Here is a 17,670-nt window from a genome sequence, read left to right as displayed (position 1 = left end):
CTCCTCCTCGTCTCTCCCTCCCTCCCTCTCCGCGCTGCGCTCGCTCCCATCCTCCGACCAAAATGTGCCTGCAGACTGCCAGCAGCCACGCCTCTTCAGCGGACCGTAATAACCTCACAACGTCAGCTAAACATTATTACACACTAGATTATTCTCCAAACAACAGAAATAAAGCATGTTGGCAAAAAGAAAACGCCGTTTCATGGGGACACTTATTCCTTGACGATGGTTATATGTAATGAGTGAGTGTCTCCCTGTTTGTTCAGGGTGGACTTGTCATCATCAGTTGGACTAAAGCAAATACTGCCAGTACAGCAGGTATACTTTACATTAGCAAGCATCTAATCTTTAAAAGGAGTGCACATCATAGAACATCCATTTATTCAAAATACACACGGTGTGAATAAGGCCAGGCAGGTCTGCAGATGTGCATCTCCACAGAAGAACCACAGGAGTGTAAATGCTCAGAGTGGACTTGTCTCAGCTCCCACTCTGGTCCCTCTGTATGGTTGTAGCTCTGTGTTTTCCTCTGTGTGCACACACGGTCTGTTCTGTGTGTCTCAACAGAACTAATTATGCCCTGGACTTTTATTATGAGACTTTTTATGGTTGTTGTAATAATAAAAATAATAACTGTAATAATTGTAACCTAGAGCAACAGAATGGCTTCTCATAATAAAAATACTCGTAATTAATATGTGGAATAAAAAATCTTCCCAACCCTCATGATTTAAATAGGACTCCAGCGCCCCCGTGTGGTTGTTTCAATGGTCGTCTTCACTCTCATCTTATGATTGGTTATTAATCCTGTCAATCTGTTTGCAAGGAGGCGGGTCTACGAGGCCTTTCATTTTTTAATTCTACAATTCTATTGGTTGAGCTCATTGAATCTGCAATATGATTGGTCCGTTCTGTTCCATGGGCGGGTAGAACCTTCCAGATCTGGGCGTAGCAGGAATTGATATAATTTTCTAGCACACCACAGAGCGCGGCTACATGCTCCATTTTCTCTGTTATTGTCACGTCGTAGTCATGGACACTTTGGGATAAGTATAGCTACAGAAACAAGTCGGCCTTTTTGAACAACATTTTACATACTAACGAAGAAACTACGCGCGTATGTAAGTAACTATGGCAACCATGCCTTCTATCCGAGCTCCTCAGTGGATCCAACGTGACTGTGCTGCTTCTAGCCACCCTTACAGCTAGCTAACAACAGCTAATGCAAAATAGCTAGCTAGCTAGCGCAAAAACATGTAAAAGTTGCAGAATTGTATAAATATAGTATGAAAAAATGTTAATTAATTTCAATACTGTTCAGAACAATGTCAGCGTAGTTTACACGTCTTAAGTCTAAGCAGAGTCATTCGTATTACTTTGCATGAAAAAGTGAGAAATTGACATTGTGTATCAGCTGGAGTGACATAATCTGTGTTCTTTTCAGTATTTGACAAACAGCTGAATCCTAACAAACATGGACAGCGGGGTGATAGTAGTTACCAATCCCACTGTGAATGTGCGCCTAACAAGCCCCAACCACTACTCTGAGGTGCTGCGCAGGTTCAATAGAGGGACGACTATAGCACAACTGAAGGTAAGACTCAGACACCATGCAGCATACTGATTAAACTGTACACGCCCTTTGTTCATGTCGTGTTTTCTTGCATACTTAGGGAAATTTGGAAATGATTGTGGGTGCATCAGCATCCTGCATGGAGCTGGAGTTGTACAGCACCTCAGACAAGTTCCTTCTAAAGATGGATAACAATGATGCGTTGTTAGGTTCCTACCCGGTGGATGATGATTGCAGAATACATGTATGTACCCTAATTGTTAATTATCATAATTTGTGATTTTTTTTGAGTGTCATGTCATCTCTCATCTTGAATTGCATTTCTTTTGCAGGTCGTTGATAAAAGTGGAGGTGGAACGGTCGAGTTTGCTGATGTTTCCAAAGTGGAAAAATTTGAACTCTCCGATGAAGCTTATAGTAACAGAACAGGTACTACTACTTTTTTCTGTGACTTTTGATACTTAAGAAAACCCTATTTTGCCAAAACCTTATTTCATTTTATGATGAAATCATTGCTTGCATTCCAGATGCTCCATGTATACTCAAAAAAACAGTTAGAAATATAAAATAAGGTAAAATAGTAAGAGTAGAATAAAAATAAAACCTAATAAAATTCTAAACATTAAACATTCAAGTTTAATCCAGGCAAGTGAAAACTAATAGTCATATATAATACAACTTACACTGTGTGCAGTAGAATCTTACAGTGTCTACAATAAATGTGTACAACACCTCCCTCTGAGACCAGAACACACTGTCTTGTAATCATATCCATATTGGATTTATTTAGACAAGATTTTATTGCACTTGGTACAAGTTGTATTATATATGACTTTAGTCTTCACTTGCCAGGATTTGACTTGAATGTATATTAATGTTTAGAATTTATTAGGTTTTATTTTATATTTTTTATTTTTATGCTCACTACTTTACCTTATTTGTATTTCTGTCTTTTTTGAGTACACATGGAGCACCTGGAACGAAAACAATTTCCCCCTGGGATCAATAAAGTATTTCTGATTCTGATTCTGAAATCCAATATGGATATAATTACAAGACAGTGTGTTAGGTCAGATTGTCTGATCTCAGAGGGAGGAGTTGTACAGTTTGATGGCCACAGGAATGAATGACCTCCTGTGGCGCTCTGTGGTGCATTTAGGAGGGATCAGTCTGGCACTGAAAGTACTCCTGCACCTCAGCAGCACGTGGTGGAGAGGATGGAAGCTGTTCTCCAGGATCCCCTGCAACTTAGACAGCATCCTTCTGTCTGACACTGCTGTCAGGGAATCCAGCTCCACCCCCACAACATCACCGGCCCTTCTGATTAGCTTATTGAGTGTCTGAGTGACTGTTTCAACCAAAGGTTTAACTATTGCACAGATGGCCTCATATTCACCTCTTTATACTCTGGTATACTGGTATACAGATGAGTCAACTCAATAACTACAGAGGGGGCCTGGTCCTGTGGCTGCAAAACAAGCCCAAATAGTCACCCTGTCACCTTTGTGCCTAACTGTGGGTATGAGGTATTTCTGCTAAAATGCTTTGTTTGATTTATGCCAAACATGGCAGTGAACATTAAGGCCAAACAACTCCACTTTGGTCTCCTCTGTCAATAGGACATTGTATTAGAAGTGTTGTGGTATGGATTAGATGAAGAGGCAACCTGACAACCCTTCCATACAAAGCTATGTGTTGTTAATCAAGTGTTAATTATCAGCAGCACCTGGTTCCAAAGAAAGCAGAAAGGGGGTACTTAGCATTGCCTATGTGTTTTCTTTTGTGGCTTAATTGATGCAAAATATATGCTGGCTCTGAGAAAAATGTTATGTCGTATTTCCCTAATGTAAGTTTTTACACAAAAAACATAGATTTAAATAATGGGGTAGTAACTTTTAAACATGAGTGTATGGTGTTATATATGTATGGTCTTGAAACCACCTTACTTTCCTTCAGATTCAGTAAGGTCACTCATGAAGAAACAGCGTGTTGGACGCTTTAATGAGGAAGAAGTTGCCAAAAAGAAAGCAGAGCTTGCCGCACAGAGGGAAGAACAGAAGGCTGCTGCTGATGCCATTTCTGTTGGCAACCGCTGCAAAGTGCAGGTCCCTGGACAACCTGAAAGGCTTGGCACAGTCATGTATGTTGGTAAGTGTGGATACAGCCTAGCTGTTTTTTTTTTGCGCGTTGCTCCAGTGGTATTAATATTAGTATTACATAGTCAAAAGTAATTGCTGGTTTGACTCCTTTTTAGTGCTGTCTTATTTCTTTTTGTTTCATTTGGACACTGCATAGTCCCTTGCTGCCATTTTATGGTGAAACAGTGTAGGATCATGTACTTCTTACAAAGAACAGTGTTATGATTGTTGCAGGCACAACAGATTTCAAGCCAGGCTTCTGGGTGGGTGTGAAGTATGATGAGCCCCTGGGAAAAAACAATGGAACGTAAGACCATTTTTTATTTCAGTAGTAAAAAGATGTGATGTTTGTCTTGATTCTAAGCCTAACTGTTTATTGAATATGTCTCCACAGTGTTGATGGGAAGCAGTACTTTGAGTGTGAGAATAAATACGGTGCATTTGTGAAGCCCCTGAATGTGATTGTGGGAGACTTCCCCGAGGAGGATTTCGATCTAGATGAGATGTAGGACTGTACACTGTTTTTCTGCCCTGAAGTTTAAGAGCCATCGTCATCTGCTCACAAGGGGGGGGGGGGGGGGGGGGGGGGGGTGAAGAATCGTTCTAACCTAACAAAATATTTTTTAATTTGTGCTTCTCTGAATGGCATGATCTAAAGGCACTTTAGCAGTAAGTTTTCCTTCAGTTACTTTAGAGCAAAAACACAGGGGTGACTGACAGGCTATTATAACACAAGGATAATCACAAAGGAGGAGCTCACAATGTTTTAAAAAGGAGAGGATTTTGCTGCAGCACAGTGATGGTTAGGTTGTGGTCTCTCACTCCACATGTTTTACATCTGTTCATTCATTTTTTGTTCTTCAGTAGTATTTGTTGCCCCATGCTCTCTAAAGATGGGAGTCTTCTGTTTACACTAACAGTCTTTTGTCAATTAAAAACTTAATTTCTGATTATTTAGTAAATTGTCAGTGTGTACAAAGGTGACTGTATATAACTGTTTATAGTTAACTATAGTCTTAGACTGTAAATGGCTGAGGTGGTTTGGTAGTAGGGCTAAACAATTTTAAGAATAAATTGAATTGCGATTTTTCTGGCAAATATTGCGACTTCGATTTCATCCACGTTTTTTTTCATATCAAGTTTTAGTGCACATGAGCATTTGCAAAGATCACAGAAACTTACATCATAATTGGTAGAGATCTAAAAGAGGAATTCTCCCTGACATACTTTGACACTAAAAAAAAGGTCGATTGCGGATAAAATTCCTAATCTTCCTTTCAGTAATTCATCAAAAGCATTGCTCTATGGCCAAATTTATTTCTATCACTGTTTGACAGAGTAGATTGCGAGAGTGAAGAGTTAAAATATCAATAGTCTCAATCTTGTTTTTGTGCTGCCAGTTATCGCCTTCTACACAGACAAAAATCAGCTGTAATAAATGTGCCAAAGTATTAAAGGGTAGATATGTCATTTTAGTAAATTCCCTACATTTCTTCTTTTGTGACTGTATACAGAATGTAAAACCGTCTTGTTTTAAGCTTTCCATGTGACTATACGATGTAACTGCTGTTTATTTTTCTGTTACTAAATTCCCCTCGTTACAAATTACATTGTCTTGACCCTGAATGTGTCCTGCTCATACCACCATAATAAAAGATACAAATGCAGAATGTAATTTCACAGTAGTGTATTCCAGCATGGTGGAATTGGATCAAAAATTTATAATATTCAATTTCAATGTAAACAAACAGGGAATGTTTTTTTTAATTCCTACTGTTCCATATAAACAGTTTGATGAAGCTGAATCACTGTTTGCATGCACCCTTTTCGTTACAGTGTGCATTCCTCCTTAAAGAGAGTAACTTAATGGAAATGTTTAGGTTTATATATGCTCCCTCAATTATGCATTTTAAATGTATGGTAATGCCTTATTTGTGTGTTGTTTAATGTACTCAAACTTACAGAAGAAATGCAAATTAATTATTCTTGTAAATGAAATTACAACACATGGAAAAATGTTTCCTTTTTTGAACTCACTTAATCTCTAAGGTGCTCATGTCACTTTGTACCAAAGGCTAATAATAAAAGAAAACTCTTGGTTTGTACACATAGAGTAGCTTATCATCTTCTGTGATTTTTTCCCCCACATGTTTTTAGGAGTATAAATATAGAGGGTATATAATTTTGTACAGATTTTTATGATAAGATTTGTGGTGACAAATATATGCCAAAATACTGTATCTTGAAAAATGGCCATATTTAAATAGTTTGATTGCCGTTGCTAGGCAATCAAACAAAAAATTTAAGAAGTATTGCTGAGACTCCATACAGCACAATAATTATCAGGAAAAGACACACAAGATTAATTGCTAAGGCGATTTGTTGAGGTAGGCTTATTTTTTTTTTACATTGCTCTTTTTGACTCTAAAAAAGTCACAATTTTGATTCAAGGGAAAACTATGACGATTGCCCAATTTGTAAAATGAATATCTTCCTCCATTTTATACTCCATTTCTCTTCTTAGATCGTTTAATTTTACAGCCACACACCGAACATTCGTGACTAGGCACATCATTTCATGTCGTTTCATCAGCCTTGTCACAAAAGAGAGCTTACAATATTTATCATGTGCCTTTTATGACGCTGCCCAGAAGAAACACGTCACTGTGCTGACGCTTCAACTGACCTCTCGCGAGACAGCGCGCGGTTTCCCTGCCAGCAGTGTGGTGTGGTGTGTGCGCGATAGAGACGAGGAAAGATGGCGACACAGGAGAGCGAAGCAACTAAAGCTGCCGTCAGCAACGGCGAGGTAAAAATGAATGGCACTTTTATGAACCGTTTTCATTTTTCACGTCCAGGGGAAGGGGCGCCGGTATGGTAGCGTGAACGTTGTGTGTGGGACGGTTAACGTTTTAAACGTGCCACCGATCACACGAGCCTCAGTGACGTTGTCAGTGCCGGTTGGTTTTAAAACGACCCCCCCTCCCTGCCGTTAACGATGTGTTGAGAAATCCTGACTGTTAGCGAGCGGATACGCGGAGCGAGGACGGTGTTGACGGTGAATTACCACCTGAAGACACACGGTAACGGAAAACCGACAAGACAATTAGGTGACCACAAGTGTGTTAGTGTGAGCCGACTGACTGCTGCAGTGTGTCAGTTAGCTATCACAAGGCCTGAACCTGAACAACGCAGCTTGGCATGACTAACCAGGCCAGTCTCAAGCAGCTCACATACATTTCTAACCCCGTGGTACATCTTTTCACCTGCTATTCACTCTTCCGTGATTTCAGGAAAGATGTTTGCTTTAGTGAAGAATATTTATCGGAGTTAGTCTGTCAGTTTAACTTGTTAAAATCTGCCCAGGTGCAGCGAACGTTAAGATTAAGCTAACCTTGGAAACGGTCTCACATTATGATGTTAGCATTTGCTGAAGCGATTCAGGGAAGCAATTTGCTAACTGTCAATTATTTTCCAGTGATAAAAATGCTCACAAGTTGCCAGAGGTCATAGTGAATCATCTCTCCAGCAATCCACAATCTCACTTCCCTTCTACCCAGATTCAGAAAATGCTGCCAGAACAAGTGAGTCTGTAAGGCTGTAGCAAATGGCAATGATTTATTATTGCTCTACAGAAGACCCAGATGATGACAAGTGTCGGACTAACTTGAGTTTTCTCTTTATGGCTATCAATTAAAATCCTAAAGTATCCTTATCACTGTAATATGTATTGCCATATACTCTGAAGTCACAGATTTGAGAATAAGTCAAAGCAAGATAAAAGAAAATGTCTTATCAATGAACAGCTTTCACCACTGTTTTGAAGGTCTCTGCAGATGCCTAGATTTTCTTTTCAGCCTAAACCGACAATCCATTCATGGAACAAAATATATATCCAAATTATATCTACTGGACGTATTTTTGGAACTTGCTAGAGCTACATCTTTGGCTTCATATCTTCATAGCACTATGATTTTTGAATGTAATGTGAAAGCACCCAGCTGAAAGTAGGCCAAGAGTGTGAAACATGCACCAAGTGTCCTTTGGAACAAGAAATGCCTCATCAGGATAAATATGCAATTAGTTTTATTGCATGCAGTTTAGTTCCTCTTGTGGCTCGCTGCTGGTGAATCCATCAAGGGGAATTTTGGTAATTGATAATGAGAAGAGAAACGACCACAGGTGTTTGCTGCTGTTGATTTCCACTTGATTGTCTGCTAAGGACAGGTGTATTGATCTTATCATAACACAGAATCACTGGCAGTCATGTGGAAGATTCTTATCATTTGCTTGTAGGCTACCAAATGCTATAATCTGAAGAAGGATGATCTTTATCATCAGCATTTTCATAACCCTATTCATATACCTTATAATGCACTGTGTGATGTCACCTGTAGGAGATTATATTGCCATTTGTAATAAATGGTGCCAGAGCAGTCTTACCTTCTGTGAATAGGTATTTATCTGAACGTGAAGCATTTACGCAGAACCCATAATACACAGTTAATTGTTAATCTGCGTTCAGAGTGTGTCAATTATTATCTTAATCATGGAGAAAGAACCTGTTGTTGAGCATGTTGGTGATCTGTGTTTGTAATAGTTATCACATGAATCCCTCCAGGAGACAGATCCATGACGGCGATAATAGAATTGCTTCTATTTAAATATGAGAACATAGCAGTGAGGACAGAAAGCTCTATTTTGAGCCACTTCTTGGCCTTGAAATGTTCTGTTTATGATTTCACTTGGATAGTATCTTATCAGAGACTTTTTACATTTTGTTGACTCATTTTTAGGCTTTCCTGGATCTCCAATAAACGGGTTTAACCAGTTCAAACTAAACATTTTTTAGCCTCAAGTGTTGTTTGTTTTTAGGGGCCAACTATCGGTCTCCCTTGTGTTGGTGACAACAGGGGAGATTAGATGTTTAGATAGTGAATGAGTCTCATGACTTGGCATGTGCTTGCCTATTGTGTCACTTGAATAGAATGTGGCCTGGGTGGGGGGTGGGGGGTAGGGGCTTGGAAGGGTGAAAACGCAATAAAGCGTGAACTAATGACAGATTTTTACTGATCGTAAGGGATGTTTTATATGCATGCTAATGATGATCAGTATTAAAACCATGCTCAAAATAAAACCCTCTGTTAGGGTAATGAGTCATGATATTATAATTATTTAGTTGCCTTTCACTATTAGCTTTAATTGAATCATTTCTTATGTCATTCTTCGGTTACCATAATGTGATGTCGTGTAGCTGCACTTAACAGTGTTTCCGTTTGTTTGGTTGTAGGTGAGCAGCAATGGGACTGCTGCAACAACAGATGGCCAGGCTGTACAAACAGCTGGAAATGCACAGGACCCACAGCAGCAACAGCAGCAACAAGCACCCAATGCATGGCAGGTCATTAAAGGAGTCCTCTTCAGGTGAGTTTCCCTCTTTGTATGTGACACTTTGACTCTTTGCAAGGAGAGTGTCAGTTCAGAAATGTTGATGTGTGTAATAATTAACAGAACTCACTGAATATCATTTAAGGCATGATGTAAAAGGAACTGGTATGCTAAGTTGCTTTTGAAGTGTCCCCTGTGCTGAATTCATTCTGTCCCTTGTTTTGTCTGGCTTATTTTTTATGCATTTATCTGTGGGTTTCCATTTCTGCTGTGTTGTTGGCCTTGAATGGTCTTAAAGGTCTGTAATTATGGTGTACTTAATGTGCAGTGCTTTGTCCCCTGCAGTCACTGGATGAACTCAAATCTCTCCTACTATGAGCTTGAGTTACTTATTAACTACATTACGTTAGGTTCACATACTTCAAAATAAAATATCAAAATAAAAAGAGTATTACCACCTGTACGTAAAAAGTAAATAAAATCAACTAAAATCGAAAGTAAAACCTTATAATTTGGTCTAAGTACTCTGTAAATGTTGGCTGTTATGTATTGCTGATTAGCAAATGATAAAGGTGTAAAACTCGGTGTAGAGTATCTCTAATGCAGTACTTTTCCACAAGAATTGCTCATTGTCAAAACACAGCATGCTTGGAGCTGAAACCAGTGTAGTGCCTTTTTGGCATCCTGTTTGAATAACAGCCATTGGTTGGTTTTCCTGCCTGAGGCTGTTGTTAGTTTACCTAACAATGATGAAAAATATTTTTTTAGTGTCCCTTGATTATTTTCTGAAATTCTTAGGCTGAACTGAGAAACTAAGCCACTGGTGTAAAAAAAAAATGATTTTGACCCATTCCAGTTTTGTTTGATAAGAAAGGTATCTCTGACTGTAGTTTGACTGTTCAGCCTGTTTGTGGTTTGCTCTTCTATGGCTTCTTTAAGAGTAAAGATCAGGACTTGGCCACAATGTTGTGTGGACTTATTTTATATTCTTATTTTATTTTTTCCCTCTTTGTCCTAAATTCTTCATTCACAATATCTTAATCCTCTGATCACTCATGTTCCTCCAGAATCTTTATAATCTGGGCAATCAGTAGCTGGTTCCGCCGAGGCCCATCCACTCCTGACCCCAACACGCCAGCCGGAGCCCCCAGGGTACCCAGCAGGAATCTCTTCACCAAAGACACCCTCATGGTATTACACCAGGACATCCATAATTAAATAGTAGCTGCTTATTCTTAAACATCCCTCTTACTCTGATCCCCTCAAGTATTTGTATAGCACACCCTCTTCCTGTTGGGCTAACTTAGTGTTGTAATAATATAAACACCTTTATTTTCTCACCATCCCTGCAGGACCTGTATGTGTACGTGTCCCAGGAGGAGGTGTTCTCTGACTTCAACAACACAGAAGCCCTGTTCTGGTTCCACAGGGACCTGGTCTATGGAGACTGGACCACAGGAGAGAATGGTGATGGCTGCTACGAGCACTATACAGAGATGGACATCCCGGAGGTGAGCATGAAGGGAAGGTGCAGTGAAAGGTTCAGGGGCACAGGTTGTGGCTAAGATCTGACACCAGATATTAATATTGGACCTGAAATAGTAGGTGGTAGAGGGCAGCAAAAGGCCAATTAGCATTAGAGTATATGCATGTAGATGTGTAGTTGTCTAAAAATCTACTCCTTCAATCTGCTGTCTGTGTTTGCAGAGGGTACAGCAGAATGGTTCTCTTTACATACACGTCTACTTTACTAAAAGTGGATTTCATCCAGACCCCAAACGCAAGGGCCAGTATCGCAGACTGTCAACAGTTCATGCAACAAGAAGTAAGCAGATGTGGAAATCAAACAGATTTTACAAAAATAGATATGTTATTTTCAACGTTTTAATCCTTCCTTCCTTTTCTTTTTACACAGTGCTGAATAAATTCAAGCGAAGAAAGTTTCTCAAGACCAAGAATCTGCTCACAGGAGAGACAGAAGCAGATCCAGAGATGATCAAGGTTGGTTGTTTTATCAATTTGAGATGGAATCAGGGCTCTAGACTAACTTTTTGCACTGGTTGCACCGGTGCGCCTAACCTTTTTTTCTTGGGTGCACCGGCACAAAAGTTAGGTGCACCGCATCACACAGCCGTTTGTTTTTTAATTGCTGTCCATATATTTTATGGATCAGGCCTTAAATTGACACCTATCCTAACGCAGAAGTTCTTTTCATCTTCTCTCATCATCTGCAGCTACATCTACTGTTTACCTGACGGCCTCGCAGGGCTGTAGCCAAAGTTTTAGAAATACTGAGGTCCAAAAATTGATCTCTAGGAAATATGAACGGGCTTAATAATGACATATCATCCTAAACTGACTTTGGACCTTGTTTAATGAACACAGGTAAATACAAATAAATAAATACATGTACCGATAGTACTCATTCAAATTATGGACAAACCAGCCAACAGGTCTGCCTGTCAGAAATCCATAATGAAGATTTAAAGTTACAGCACTCTTCAGTTCCCTGTTTGCTTTCTCTCTGTATTTTCTGGCTGTCGCTCCTCACTTATCTATCTGGCAATGGGAATTGAAAATTATTTAAATTATATACACCTTCATTTATTTAATAGTTGTGATTGAGATATATGTTTAGTTTTCTTCAACACGTTTCTAATGCAGCTACAGTATCTCTTCTCTCATCTTCCTCACCTCTCTTCCTCAGTGCCTCACTCTTCTCTCTTTCTAAAGCTGAGCTCCAGCTGACAGACTTTTCATTCTGTCTGTTACAGTTTAGCTGTATGCAGATATCATACTGGCAGACAATGCTCCACTATAGCAGGATAATAACAATACTTTTTAAATGGGCGTTCATCATGTAAACCATGTACTATTACTGCTTAAAACCAGCTGACTGCTGTCAGTCGGAGTGACTCAGCCTTCATGGATGAACCACGCAGGTCAGATGATACTGTCCGTCAGACCTGTTGTTCAGTCTGTTATAATACTATGAGCACGTCACGCCCCCTCCCTGAACATGACCGGCTCGTTATCGTCACTCATTCAGGTCAACAGCAAATTAGCAAAACCCGCATAGTAGCAACAAATCCTCCTCCTCCGCTGTATGTTCACTTAAACTGCGGTTTCTGCAGCGAAACGTCTTTAAACCCTGTCTGTCTGTGTGTGCGTGCTGCAGTCAGAGGGCCGTATGAATTTTGCACACACGTTTTAAAAAGTCCGGGCCGAAACGAACTTTGTTCTCGTCACCTCGGGAACACGAACAGATCTCTCTGTTATCGTGCAGTATGGAACAAGCTTTATCACACAGCATCAGCTCTGCGCAGCATATGTCCGCGTTCTTCTTCTGAATTTTCGGTCCCAGCTGACCGCAGCAGACACGTTTTCAAAGATACACACACGGAGGTCCCGCCCTTCACTGTCTCTGATTGGTTTAGACCACGATATGGGCCCGATGTGTGTCTGTTGTTGGAGACTTTTGAGAGTCGCGGAGAATGTATCTCCCTCTTACAGCTAGTCGTACCAGTGCGACCTCTGATATTTTTTGGTTGCACCTTTGAGAAATTAGGTCGCATGTGCGCCCAAAATGGTCGCACTCTAGAGCCCTGGGAATGCTGTCTGTTATAAATGCATGTAAACTGAGTCAAAGTTAGAGAGCTGTTTCATGGTTGGATGCCATAGTGGTCTAATTTCCAAGTGTAGATCTGCAATTATGTATTCTTGCCTCCTTGATGCTAGTCTTTGATCTAGTCCTAATTTATTCATTGATTTGGATTAGAGATTTACCATTATGTCTGCCAGTTTTTGTTTTCTTTGAAGTCAATATTTTAAGCAAAAGTTATCATGGTCAGGAACTGTTTTTTGGACACGAGATTTTTAACACAAGATTGTGTTTAATTATTGTATTCATTTACTTTCCTGACATGTCTAATCAACTGCTTGTCCTCACAGCGGGCAGAGAGTCATGGTCCTGTGGAGATTATCTCACACTGGCATCCTAACCTCACCATCAACATGGTAGATGACCATACAGCCTGGGTGAAAGGCTCTGTTCCACCTCCCCTTGACCAGCGTAAGTTGCTTCAAAACATTTTTTAAAACTTCCTAACTGTGTTTTATAGTTGTCAATGTTTCATTTTTGTCATTTTTTAAAAAAACTTTTCTACTGTGATTCCAGATGTTAAATTTGATGCAGTAAGCGGTGACTACTATCCCATTGTGTACTTCAATGACTACTGGAACCTGCAGAAGGACTACTACCCCATCAATGACACCCTGACAAAACTCCCTCTCCGCCTTTCCTACTGCCCACTGTCCTTGTGGCGTTGGCAGCTTTATGCTGCCCAGAACGCTCGCTCACCATGGAACTTTCTTCCAGAGGACACCTATGAGCAGTCAGATGAAGACCAGGACTCTGTCAAGGTGAGAAGTCTTAGAGACAGAGTAGTGTCTTTGCGGTCTGTGTAATCTGTAACCTGTTTACTTTCTAACCAAATAGAAAAGTTGAAATTCCAAGTGTTACCTCTAACTGGAGTTTAAACATTTTTTTTTTTTTTTTTAAATAGGTGGCTCTTTTGGAAACCAACCCATACCTGCTGGGACTCACCATCGTTGTCTCCATTGTGCACAGCATCTTTGAGTTCCTTGCCTTTAAAAATGGTAAGATCACAGCAGTCAGTTAATACAAAACAATGAATAGTCCAGTTCTATCTACTATGTCTTCACCTCAGCACCATCTTCTCTCCTCAGACATCCAGTTTTGGAACAGCAGACAGTCTCTAGAGGGTCTGTCTGTGCGGTCCATCATATTTGGAGTGTTTCAGTCTCTGGTGGTGCTGTTGTACATACTGGACAATGAAACCAACTTTGTGGTGCAGGTCAGCGTCTTCATCGGTCTCCTTATTGATCTGTGGAAAATCACCAAGGTCATGGATGTCAAAGTAAGTCTGAATTTTTTTCCCAGCTTTCATGACATTTGTATTTATGGTATTGTTATATTTCCCTAACAACTTATATATTTTTGTCTTTCTGTAGCTTGACAGAGAGAACAAAATTGCAGGGATCATCCCAAAATTGGTATTCACAGATAAGTCAACATATGTGGAGTCCTCAACCAAAATCTACGATGATGTGAGTCAAACTCTACTGATCAAGTGTTGCTCAGTTACAAACTGCACAGCGCTCTTAAAGTCACTTTATCTCTGATAAGAAGTCAAATGACCTGTTCCTTCTCTCTATTCTTCTGTGAACAGATGGCCTTTAAGTACTTGTCATGGCTGCTCTATCCTTTGTTTGGCTGCTATGCGATCTACAGTTTATTGTATGTAGAGCACAAAGGCTGGTACTCATGGGTACTCAGCATGCTCTATGGCTTCTTGTTAACCTTTGGTAAGTGTCTGCACAACCTCTCATATCTTCTGTGTCCTTTTAGCCATAAAGAACTTGTTTAAGCTACATTTTAATGTCAGGTGCTGAAAGTTAAATTCTGGATGTAATGTTGGCTTAAGGATTCTTATTGGAAACAGACAAAGCAGCAACAGATGATTAGTGTTTTCGTAAACTCCTCTCTAAATCAAATTATTAGTTTAAATCTGGGATTTTCCTATGTAGTCATTTTGAACTTTTTTATTTCATTGATGTGTTGATTTAGTCTCTAAATCTTGTTTAAGGATGTACATACAGCAGATGGATTTTTTTTTTATTCATTTTGTCTCGGAGTTGCTGTACACTCTGTTGTTAATGTTTTGATACTTGCATCATGGTTACATACCCAATTCCCGGGGGGATCCGCAAACATGCTGTGTATTAATAGACTTCACTCAGTCATGCTGCCTGCTGGCTGAATTAGTATAGAAATTGTTTATATTATCTAACCAGCTTATTTCTCTCTGTTTCTGGCTTTTAGGTTTCATTACAATGACACCACAGCTATTCATCAACTACAAAATGAAATCTGTAGCCCACCTCCCATGGAGGATGCTCACCTACAAGGCTCTCAATACCTTTATTGATGACCTGTTTGCCTTCGTCATCAAGATGCCGATGATGTACAGGATAGGATGCCTCAGAGATGGTATGTCATTCCTCATCTAACTGTTGTCTAATAGTTTGTCATTTTTATGAAACTACATTTAGCTGCCTCTACCAACATTTAAGAGGAGCCATTTCAGGTTTTAGCGTGAAGAAGATAAGTGCATAAGTTTTGCTGAAGGTGGTTACAGATTTGGATCATTGCCTAGTGTGCTGGCTCCTGCAATAGATAATGATTTAATCCTGATGGATTTACTTCTTAAAGGAATGATTTTCTTCCTCTGGGTGTTCTGCTTTCCTTGTACCACCATGATGCTGTAAAAATGTTAAATCATTGCCCTCCCCCATCGTTCCCCACTTATCCAGGCTCACCACATGATATAATAAATGCTCTAACTCCACCTAGTGCCAGTTCAGTGTATCACAGTCTTGTGATCACCAGAATGTGCCCTGATATTACCAGACTATTCACCACTAGCACCTCTGAGCTTCCTCTAGTTCTGCTGCTGTTCTGGTGGGGAATTTGTTTTTTTTATGTGCTCAGCACCTCTGTGGGTGAATCTTGAAGGAACTCACATGACTAAGATCCCTCTTGTTGTTCAGTAAATGTGCCAGGGCCCTGTGCAGGATTAGTTAATGGCCCATTGTTAGGGTTTAAATTTGAGTTCCTCCAAGGTCCCACCCACAGGAGTGGTGAAGTGTCTTTAAAAAACAATCCTTGAGTCCAGTTGCTCAGATTAAACTCTTGGACATGACTATGACCTTAATGAATGAATGAGATCATTCACAGACATGTATGTGGAACTATTACAGTTCCATCACCTTTTGTGATGTGAGCTTCTTATACAGAGATGCCAGTTAAGTGAATGTACCCGTTTTTCTCACTGGACTTTATCCTCTGCCTTCCCCTCCTGCAGATGTGGTGTTTTTCATCTACCTTTACCAGCGCTGGATCTATCGAGTCGATCCCAACAGGGTCAACGAGTTTGGCACCAGCGGAGTAGACCACACTCAGAACAACTCTGCAGGCGCTGCACCTGTTGCAGACGCCTCTGCAGCCAGCATCACAGACAAACCAGAAGGGGAAAAAAAGAACGATTAAGCAAGACCACACCCTTAACTTCCTCCCTGGCCTTCACTTTTGGGGTGAAGAGGACTTGTGAAAATTTAGGCAGAAGAGGAAAGTCATCGTTTAGCTGTCACAGATGCCGCTACAAAAAAAAATGCAGTTCAACTGGTCCCTCTGATTTCTGTGTGGATCCACAGAGAATCTTAGTCAATGTAGACTTGGTCAATTCTTTTTTTTCTGTTCCCTGCCCATCCCTGCCCTCTCATTTTGCAGTTCAAGTGAAGTAAAACAAAAGTGATGTACTGTATTCTGTATGATTATTTTCAGAGGGTAGCAAAGTCCTGGAATACATGTTGAGGGGAACAGGCCACAGTTATAAGTTTGTTTTTTTTAATACAAGAAAGAAAGAGGCCAAGTGCAACTTTTGTTCTTTGTGTAGATTTCTTGTGAATCTTTCTTTTCATTCCATGTGAGCACCTTGTTTTGGGTTGCCTGGAAACTGGTGAGTACTGCCGGAGGAAACTGGAAAGATCCTGAGCCACATTGGAGGTTGGAGAAGAGATGGAGGGACCCTGCAGGATGCTATCCACAAGACAATGACTACTACCCTCGATTTTAAACAAATGGTTAATGTCCTTAACTTGAACAGAAAAAGTAACAGCCTTGTTGGTATTAATATAAATATATTAATATTGTCAATGACTTAATTTTTTTGTTTTCCAGTCACTGAAGCATTCTTTTGTATGTCATCAAACTTGTACAAAGTCATGTTAATAATACCGATGTCAAAACTGTCTAGCAATAGATAATTTGCAAGTCTGACTATTATTTCCTCAGCTGGACATTTTTTTTTTTTTTTTTAATTTCATGTTCATGCTCCAAAACAGATCACCTCAACAGATGCAGTGGAGACAGTCGGGTGTGCCGGAAGAATTACAGTGTGTCCTTTTTTTTTGATAGCTGTAAGTTATGAAATGAAAAAGGGTTCCATGTTGGTACATATTAAACTTTTGAGCATTCATGTTTATAGTAAAAAAATAAGTGTGGTTTAAAATGTCTATGCAAAGCTTTTTTTTGTTTAATTTTTACTTATCTGGTTCAGGAACAATATTTTTGCATGAAATGTGATTTCTCACATTAGTTTCTATTGATGTTACAGCAAATACAGTTTGTGCTTATACAGCAGCCACATCAGTGAACTCTTTCACCAAGTTACTGAGTGCTTCTGATTTTATTATTGATAAATCTACTAGTTATTTCATCCTGTTGAATCGTCCACGTCTGAGGAATGACAAAAATGTGAATAATGGTCATTGTTTTCACAACAACCGGCAGGTGATGATGACTCGGATTCAGTTTATAAAGAAATAAAAATAAACAAAAAAAATTAGGCTGAAACCTTTAAATGTTTGAATAAGTTTTAAAAGCCGAAAGTATGAAATGATTTGAAAATGGGAAACGTCTAGACTAGT

The 17,670-nt window shown here is 39.7% G+C and overlaps 2 protein-coding genes across 2 annotated transcripts; both read left to right on the top strand.

The window, feature by feature from the left end:
• Window positions 1-944: 944 nt before the first annotated feature.
• Window positions 945-5,729, top strand: tbcb (tubulin folding cofactor B). Its single transcript, XM_028420627.1, has 7 exons — window positions 945-1,121; window positions 1,445-1,594; window positions 1,674-1,817; window positions 1,906-2,002; window positions 3,530-3,721; window positions 3,946-4,018; window positions 4,106-5,729. Exons 2-7 carry the CDS (start codon window positions 1,475-1,477, stop codon window positions 4,218-4,220), a joined length of 741 nt encoding a protein of 246 aa, XP_028276428.1. The 5' UTR covers window positions 945-1,121; window positions 1,445-1,474; the 3' UTR covers window positions 4,221-5,729.
• Window positions 5,730-6,469: 740 nt separating this feature from the next.
• clptm1 (CLPTM1 regulator of GABA type A receptor forward trafficking) lies at window positions 6,470-16,608 on the top strand. The gene is made up of 14 exons (XM_028420457.1): window positions 6,470-6,520; window positions 9,002-9,135; window positions 10,167-10,290; window positions 10,452-10,610; window positions 10,807-10,924; window positions 11,015-11,100; window positions 13,051-13,171; window positions 13,277-13,521; window positions 13,665-13,758; window positions 13,849-14,039; window positions 14,134-14,229; window positions 14,352-14,487; window positions 15,005-15,172; window positions 16,047-16,608. Exons 1-14 carry the CDS (start codon window positions 6,470-6,472, stop codon window positions 16,229-16,231), a joined length of 1,908 nt encoding a protein of 635 aa, XP_028276258.1. The 3' UTR covers window positions 16,232-16,608.
• Window positions 16,609-17,670: the final 1,062 nt, after the last annotated feature.

This window comes from Parambassis ranga, chromosome 13 (genome assembly GCF_900634625.1).
Source record: "Parambassis ranga chromosome 13, fParRan2.1, whole genome shotgun sequence".
NCBI lineage: Eukaryota > Metazoa > Chordata > Actinopteri > Ambassidae > Parambassis > Parambassis ranga.
The sequence above is the reverse complement of the archived record's forward strand: the minus strand, read 5'-3'. Positions and strand labels throughout refer to the sequence as shown.